The 8,735-nt window shown below is 51.7% G+C and overlaps 1 protein-coding gene across 4 annotated transcripts in view; it reads left to right on the plus strand.

Annotated features, from left to right (window-relative positions):
* Positions 1-8,382, plus strand: part of VRK3 (VRK serine/threonine kinase 3) — a 34,014-nt gene extending 25,632 nt beyond the window's left edge. For 3 of the 4 annotated variants that reach the window (XM_044922090.1, XM_044922091.1, XM_044922092.1), the window contains 3 exons: positions 2,447-2,505; positions 5,540-5,688; positions 8,028-8,374. In XM_044922090.1, coding sequence (XP_044778025.1) covers positions 2,447-2,505; positions 5,540-5,688 — 208 coding nt within the window. In that variant the 3' untranslated portion in view covers positions 8,028-8,374. Of the gene's footprint in view, positions 1-2,446; positions 2,506-5,539; positions 5,689-8,027 lie in introns of all 4 variants that reach the window. The other variant, XM_044922089.1, reaches the window with a different exon arrangement.
* The last annotated feature ends 353 nt before the right edge of the window (positions 8,383-8,735 follow it).

Here is an 8,735-nt window from a genome sequence, read left to right on the forward strand (position 1 = left end):
TCCACAGGGGGATGGGGATGGTGGTGATGAGCTCATTATAGACACCGCACCCAGCCTCGAGTGCACTAACACAAAAGACTACGAGGGGGCGATGTTGCTACATGCACATTTTCTGGAACCCTAACTTGTTCTCTAGGGCGTCCTCCTGGTGTGCATGGCCTTTTTCCATTCATTCAACATTTATTCATTTTTTGTACATTCTAGTTTGCGATGGAATGAATGAATAAAAGAAACAGGAGAGACATTTTGGTTCTCCGAGGCTTTCTGGTGTGCAAATCCCCTCTGCGAAAGCCCAGGTGCTGGTGGGATTTGGTCCCCACTCTTAAGGCTGCAGGTTTGGCAGGGAGGTTCCACAGACACCAACAGCCAGTGGTAGAGTTACTCGTGCAATTTAAGGCATTCGAGGGGCACAGCTCTTTGGTGCCATCACTCAGCCATTTGCCACACATATCCTGAGGCTGCCGGGAGAGATGAGGGTCAGACCTGCTTGGCCCTTCCTGTGTCTTTGACAATTGCCTTAGGGCATCCGGGGACTATGCACACAGTGCCCAGGCACCCGGGAAGGATCTCTTTCTTTGTCTGGAGGGGTTATGGGGAGGCTTCTAGGTGACCAGCCCTTGAGCAGTGTCCAGAAGGGAGAGCAGCCACCTGCTGGGGGCCAAGATGGGGGAAGACTGTCCAGGGCAGAGGGAACAGTATGTGATGTGCCAAGGCCAAGAGACGTGGGTGGATGCTGGACCTAGTTAGGGGACCTGAGAGGGTTTGGTGTGACCGGAGCATGAGATGAAAGGAGGAAATCAGAGAGACAAGGCCAGAGGGACTGGTAGCACTGCATGCTAGGGGTTTTCCCCCAGGGCACTGGGGAGTCCCCTGCGGGCTGTGAGCAGGAAGGGGCAGAGTCAGTTCTCGGCATAGAAACTCTAGCGCCATGTGGGGGATGCACGGGAAGCTGGGGAGGAGGCTGAGGTCCAGGGAGAGAGGATGAGGACTGAAGTGGACAGAGAGGGGATGGGACAGAGAGGGTCAGGGAGCAGGAGGGTGGAGCTTAGGGACTTCTGGGCTGTGGCTGGGGGAGACACGGACAGCACCCAAGCACTGTGTGGATACTGGGGAGCCAAGCTGGTGGTCCAGGCCAGAGAAGACACAGTGGGCTGGGACTGTGAGGATGGAACGAAGGAAGTAGATGAATTTCTGTTTTTTCTTGAGTGGTCCAAGAGGTTTTGCGCGCGCGCGTGTGTGTGTGTGTGTACAAATACATGTGTGCATTTATAAAGAGGAAGATAGTCAATCCTCATGATGCACAAATTCCGTATTTGTGAATTTGCCTGTTCACCTAAAGGTATTTGTAACTGCAGATTCGGTACTCACAGTGCTTTCCAGATCATTCTCAGACACACGCAGAGTAGAGAAAATTTTGAGTTCTCTGATGCACGCAATCCCAGCCGAGGTCAAAAAAGGTGATGCTCTGCCTTCTCATTTTGAATCTCACCCTATAAGTAAGGGTCCTTTATGTGGTCCGTTTAATGCCAGATTTCTGTGCTTTTCATTAGTGGTTGGCGATTTCGCTGTTTAAAATGGTCCCACAGGGCGTCTGAGTGGCTCAGTCGGTTAAGCGTCTGCCTTCGGCTCAGGTGATGATCCCAGGGTCCTGGGATCGAGCCCTGCATCGGGCTCCCTGCTCGGCGGAGAGCCTGCTTCTCCCTCTCCCTCTGTCTGCCGCTCTGCCTACTTGTGCTCTCTATCTCTGTTACATAAATAAATAAAAATCTTTTAAAAAGTAATTAAAAAAAAATAAAATGGTCCCACACATGGTGCTGAAGAGCTGTCTAGTGTTCCTAAAGTGTAAGCAGGCTGGGATGTGCCTTACAGAGAAAATAGGTGTGTTAGGTGGGCATCCTTCAGGCACGAGATACAGTGCTGCTGGCTGTGAGTTCAATGTGAATAAATCAACAATATATTAAGCAAGGTATCTTTATTTTTTTTAAAGATTTTATTTATTTATTTGAGAGAGAGAGAATGAGAGAGAGAGCGTGCACATGAGAGGGGGGAGGGTCAGAGTGAGAAGCACACTCCCCGCCGAGCAGGGAGCCCGATGCAGCACTCGATCCCGGGACTCCAGGATCATGACCTGAGCCAAAGGCAGTCGCCCAACCAACTGAGCCACCCAGGCGTCCCAAGCAAGGTATCTTTAAACACAAACACACATAAGACAAAGTTAAGTAGGGATCAGTTGAAGTCACAAGGAAAACATTGTAACCATAACCCCGCAGGAACCTGATGCTATGTTTCCCCTAAAAGTATTCACTGATTGGGTGTTGGCAGCCCCACTACAGGGCATAACTACCACAAGTAACAGGAGTCTCTGGTACATCTGCTAGACATTCTGCTTTAAAAGTTTTCTCTCCCTTCCCTAAAAGACCTCTTGCATGCACCTCTGTCCTGTCAGGTTTCTTGACAACGCGGAGACCCTCGTGGGACGGTGCAGTCGCTGGACCTGTCCCTCAGGTATGTCCTGCAGGGGGACGGAACAGTTGGGGGCTGTGTTGGGGACGGGTGGCTTGGGTCCATCCTGGCGTTGCCTCTCCAAATTGCATGTGCATCTGTGCCCCTTCTAGAAAAACCAAAATCTTCCCCTCAAAATCCAGAAGTGTCTCTGAAGAACAACACACACACACACACACAGCCACACACAATATTGTATTTCTCTACGAAAATTTCTTTGGGATGGCAATACGGGCCAGGTTCTGCCAGGTGATTCTTCTCCTGGTCCCACAAGGCAGGGGAATGCACACTGATGCCACCATTCGGCGGCTCGACCGGGGGGGGCTTGTTCAGTGCTCCTCTCTCCTGTCTGGCCATTGAAGCTAGCTTGTCACTGGCAGGTCTGGGAGGCCTCAGCTCCGGGCTTCTCCTCAAAGCTCTGTCAGGGCAGCTGTCCAAGAGGACGTGAGGGGACGCTGCAGAGCAGAAGAGGCCCAGAGCATCACTCTGCCATGTTCAAACAAGTCACAAGGCTGTCCCAGACTCAAGAGGTGGCCAAGTAGCTCCACCCTGTGATGGGAGAAGCAGCAGACATTGCAAAGGGACACAGGGTAGAGATGGGAGGGGCTGCACCTCTGCAAGCTCCTGCCGGGGCTTCCACTATGTATGAAGCAAACACAGATAAATACGCGCACACCTGGCTTTGTCTTACAGAACCGTTGTTTTTACAAAACTATTTTTTTTAAGATCTTATTTATTTATTTGAGAGAGGGTGGGGGGCACGAGCAGGAGGGAGCAGCAGAGGGAGAGGGAGAAGCAGACTCCCTGCCAAGCAGGGAGCCCGATGCGGGACTCCATCCCAGGATCCCAGGATCATGACCTGAGCCGAAGGCAGACGCTTAACCAACGGAGCACCCCGCAAAACTACTATTTTTAAAAATGAAAATAGGCTCGCCTTACATACATTTTGGTCAACATCTTGTTTTCATTAATCGACACTGGCTTTTCTGCGTTCTTGCTCCTAGATCCACTGCAACCTTTTTTTTTTTTTTAATAGCCACACAATATCCATGATTTGGCTAAACCATCATTTTTTTTAAGATTTTATTTATTTATTGGACACACAGAGAGAGAGAGCATAGGCAGGGGGAGCAGCAGACAGAGGGAGAAGGACAAGCACACTCCCCGCCGAGCAGGGAGCCCCATGCGGGACTCGATCCCGGGACCCCGGGATCATGCCCTGAGCTGAAAGCAGACACCTAACCAACTGAGCCACCCAGGCGCCCCAAAACCATCATTCTTAAAGCCAATCCCCATGACTGGAGATTTAGACTTTTTTTTTTTTCCCCTAGTGTCCCTTCTGTAGAACTTCCACATTGCTCTCTAAACATGAGGCGGAAAGACAGAAATGGGTAGTTTGTCCCTTCTAGCTCTGTAAGGGCTCATTAGTTACCTGAAATCCTGGGTTCAGATCATGGCTCTGCTCAAGTCACTTTCCCCTCCAGCCCTGGGTTCTTGGGCCATGAGGAATGAGCCCCTGGGTTAGTTCCCTGAGGCTCAGCCATTCTAAGCCAAGCTGGTCACTGGGTGTGCGGGGAGGAGAACGTTCTGCACCCCACCACCACCCCGCTCTGCGCTACCGGCCAGGGGACTTTCAGTGGGTAAATGCCCCTCTGAGCCTCAGCCTCCCCATTGAGTAAAATGGGGCCCATAATAGCCCCTACCTCCCAAGTTGCCCTGAGCACTAGGGCGCTGCCTTGGCTTCTGCTGCAACCCTAATGAAATGTACTTTCTGGCTGAGAGCCCAGCCTGCGATAGGCAGTCCCCAGGTGCAAGCTATTATTGACTATTGTTATTAGTATCATAATTGGCACTTTTTAAACTGTGATGATGGTATTGTATTTATTTAGGGGAAAAAAACCCAAAAGGACCTTTATTTCTCTCTTTTAAAGTAGCCCTTTTAAACTATATCTCTGGGGCCACTGCCTGTTTTGTAGTGGGGAGAGGGTTGTTTGGTTAGTTTGTTTTACGTTTTGAAATAGCTGAGGTTAAGCATCTGACTTTGGCTCAGGTCATGATCCCGGAGTCCTGGGATCCAGCCCTGGGGGGGACTCCGCACTCAGCAGGGAGTCTGCTTCTCCCTCTCCCTCGGCCCCCCCTCCCACTCGCGCCAGCACCCCTCCTTCTGCTTGTGTGTGCTCTCGCTCTCTCAAATAAATAAATAAAATCTTAAAAAAAAAATAAGTAGCCGAGGGAAAAAATCGAAAGAACGTTTCATGGTACGTGAAACTTGTCTAAAATCAGCCTGCAGCGTCCATAAACAGACCTGTCTTGCCTCACTCACAGCCGTGCCCACCGGCTTACGTTCATCTGTGGCTACTTCTAGCCACACAGACCCCCCCCCCACACACACACACACACAAAGCCCAAACTGTCACCCTCTGGCACTTTACAGTGAAAGCTTGCTGACCCCTGTTTCAGGAATACACACTAACTGTTTATAGGGAAAATGATATCATTAGCTGGGATTTGCTTTACCCCAATGCCAGAGGGGGAAGTGACAGGGGTATTGATGAACGAGATTGGCTGTGAGATGGTAGTTGTTGAAACTGGGTGATGGGTATACTGGTGCTGGTGATGCCACTCTATTGTTACATATGTTTGATGTTTTAAAAAAAAAATTGGGGGCGCCTGGGTGGCTCAGTCGTTAAGCGTCTGCCTTCGGCTCAGGTCATGATCCCAGCGTCCTGGGATCGAGCCCTGCATTGGGCTCCCTGCTCTGCGGGAAACCTGCTTCTCCCTCTCCCACTCCCCCTGCTTGTGTTCCCTCTCTCGCTATGTCTCTCTCTGTCATATAAATAAATAAAATCTTAAAAAAATAATAATAATTTTAAAAAATAAAAATAAAAATTTAATCGAAGTGCCTGAGGCAGTTCCAGGCACAGAGGAAGCACTGAGCAAATGGGCACCATGGTGGAGACTGGGCACAGCCCCCCAAGGCTCTGGGTTGGGGGCCCTTCTCAGGCCTCTCTCATGGTGGGGGGTGTCTTGACCACAGAGACCCTGCAGGAGTACATGAAGGTGGTGATGAGCCTCGGGTATGACGAGAAGCCGCCCTACGCCATGCTGAGGAACAATCTAGAAGCACCGCTGCGGGATCTGTGGGTGTCAGCCTACGACCCCGTGGACGTCCACATGGTTCCATAGGTGGGTTCTGATAGGAGGAGTTCGTGAGTCTGAACCCCACCCCCCCATAACCCCACCCCTACTTCCCAGACCCATTTACTCCAGGGCCAACTTCCCAGTTAGATGCTGGACTTTTCCACAGGGTTCTTGAACCTTCCAGCCCTCGGGAATGGCAAGTAGCTTGAAGCTGACTCAAATCGGCTTTAAGGAAAAGGGGGATTGATTGGCTCTTGTAGCAAGAAACTTCCAAGGGGAAAGCTTTAGGCATGACTGGATTCGGGGCCAGGAAAACAGAATCAAGATGCGATCGTTCTCTCCATCTTTCTCTCTTTCTTCATCCCTCTGTTTCTGTATCCCTCTATCCATCCGTCCATCTGCAGCCTCTGCTTTCCTTTGGGTTGACTCCCCACCCCCTCGTCGTGCCCGGTGCCACACCCAGCTCTTCCCTGTCAGCACAGAAGGTCCACGACCTTGTTTATGGCGGCACCATATTCCCTGGTGGGTGGAAGGCTACTCTTCATAACCAGCGGCTGGGCATTTGCTTGGTTTCCCGGGTGCTTGTTCTACAAGCAATGTTGCCTTGAACACCTGTGTGCACGGGCCTCACTCGGGTGTGCGTGTGTGTCTGCGGAGGGGGTTCTTGTTTTGAAAGAGAACTGGATCCCCCTCTGTCCGAGCCGTGTACCTGTCTGCACTCCCGTTAGCCCCTGGGAGGGTGTGCAGAAATTTGGGGGAGGTCAAAACTACATAAACTAAGTTCACTCGCCAGTTAATTCCAGCAAGGCTGCGTGGACTCTGAAGCGAAGCTTCCCCGGGGCCCCCCTCTGTCCACAGAGTTGTGATTTGTGTCTTCATGGCTGGCTGGAATCAGAGCTCAGTGTTTGTCTAAGCCAGGGGTTCTCGGAGGGAGGCCATGTTGCCCCCAGGGGGTGTCTGGAGACACTTTTGGTTGTCACGGCTGGGGAAAGGGTGCTATTGGCATGGAGTGGGTGGAGGCTGGGGACACCACTCAGTGCCCCACGATGCACAGTGGGCCACCACCACAGAGACTCTCCAAAAGTGGAGGCGTGGCCCTCTCCACCCACACAGCTTGCCCCCTGCCTCTCTCCAGCTCAGCAGACAGCTGTCCAGGAGACCGCCTGCCCCCCACCCTGTCCCACGGCGCTCATCCACTCATCCTGTCCCTCCAGGCAGTGGCCAGCCTCCCTGGTCCATCTCCCCCAGGTCTCTGGCTCCCCCCTTCTCCCAGGATCTCCCTGGGGGTGGCCAAGAGCGCGGCACAGTCACTTGGCATAGTCGCCTACTGGTGGTGAGCTCCATGAGGGCGGGTCTCCTCTGTCTGGCTTGTGTCTGCGATCCCGCCGGCCCCTCGATGGCCACACGCACAGAGACCCCACCCATATTTACCGACCGAGACTCCAGGCTTCATGTCGGTGCTGGCCGGTCCTGCAGCACCTTCCTGTCCGCCCGGTGCAATGGAAATTTTATTTTATTTTTAAAGATTTTATTTAGGGGCACCTGGGCGGCCTAATTAGTCAGTTAAGCATCTACCTTCGGCTCAGATAATGATCCCAGGGTCCTGGGATGGAGTCCTGTGTCGAGCTCCCTGCTCCGCGAGGAGTCTGCTTCTCCCTCTCCTTCTGCCCCTCCCCCTGCTTGTGCTCTCTCTCTCTCTCTCTAACAAATAAATAAAATCTTAAAAAAAAAGTCATGGAAAAGCTAACTAAAAAAACCTAACAGCCCCTTCCAGGATCATGGTGGTTTTGGGTCTAAAACTGAGTAAGTCCCCTCAGTAGCAGGTTTGTGCCATTTAGGAACTTAATGAGGAGGTGCTATTCCAAGAGCCTGGTGACCTTGGAGTAACTGGAAGATCATCCCACCTCAGCTTTATGGCAGCTCGTTGCCTTGGCCTGCGAGGCTGACCTACCCACCTCCCCTCACCCCCCAGTCCACTCTGTGCCAGCCACACTGTCCTGCCCTCAGATTCTAAACCAGGCCAAGCTTGATCCCACCTCAGGACCTTTGCACTTGCCATTCCCCCTTTTTCCCCTTCATCTTTGAATGACTGGCTCCTCATTATTGATTCTCAGACCTGAGCCTTCCCTGACTGCGCCAGGGAGGCACCTCCCCACCCCCTCTCATCACATTACCGGTTTTCCACACAGCCCCATCCCCGTCCGGCGGGAAGCGTGTGTTCAATTTGTAGCGTCTCTACCCCCTCTTCTAAGTCGTAAGCCCAGCAAAGGTTCTTGTTTATGGTGGTATTGCCTGTCTCTAGAGAGTGCTTGTCACACAGTAGAGGTTTCACGGGTGCTCCTTGAATGAATAGGACACTAACAGCCATTTTTATTGTCTTCCAGAACTTTGGACTCGAGGTTTGAAATGGAAAAAACAAAACAAGAAATGTGACTCAAGGGCTGCTGTAGTATCACAGATATGCTTCTAGAAAGATCCCTTGAATGTGCATGCCTGCTTTAAGCAACACTTTGATTCAGTCTTGCTTAGCATCAGGGAACCCGCAGTTAAGCTCCAGGTAATGTGAATTCCTCCGTTCGACTGTCCCGTCCTTTCAGCTATCATCTCCCGCCAGCCACTGGGGTTGTAGACAGAGAAGACCCTGAAATTCATGGTGGGGGATGAGCCACCCCCCTCAGTGGGGACCCGTCCTGCTACTTTTGGCACCACCATCCTTTGGTAATAAATTATTTCACTGCAGTTGGAGAGTTGAGTGTCTGCAAAAGGAGTTCCTTTTGGAAAAGTTTACCTTCTTTTTTTCTCCATCTATCCATCCTTTCAACCTTTCCTCCACCTATCCAAAGTTTCACGCAGATATCCATCCATCCTTCCTTCCATCCATCCATCCATCCATCCACCCACACATCCACCCATCCATCCATCCATCGTTCCATCCATCCATCCATCCATCCATCCATCTATCCATCCATCCACCCACACATCCATCCATCCATCCACCCATCCATCCATCCATCCACCCACCCATCCATCCATCCATCCATCCATCCATCCATCCATCCATCCATCCACACATCCATCCATCCACCCACACA

This window comes from Neomonachus schauinslandi, chromosome 16 (assembly GCF_002201575.2).
Source record: "Neomonachus schauinslandi chromosome 16, ASM220157v2, whole genome shotgun sequence".
Lineage (NCBI taxonomy): Eukaryota > Metazoa > Chordata > Mammalia > Carnivora > Phocidae > Neomonachus > Neomonachus schauinslandi.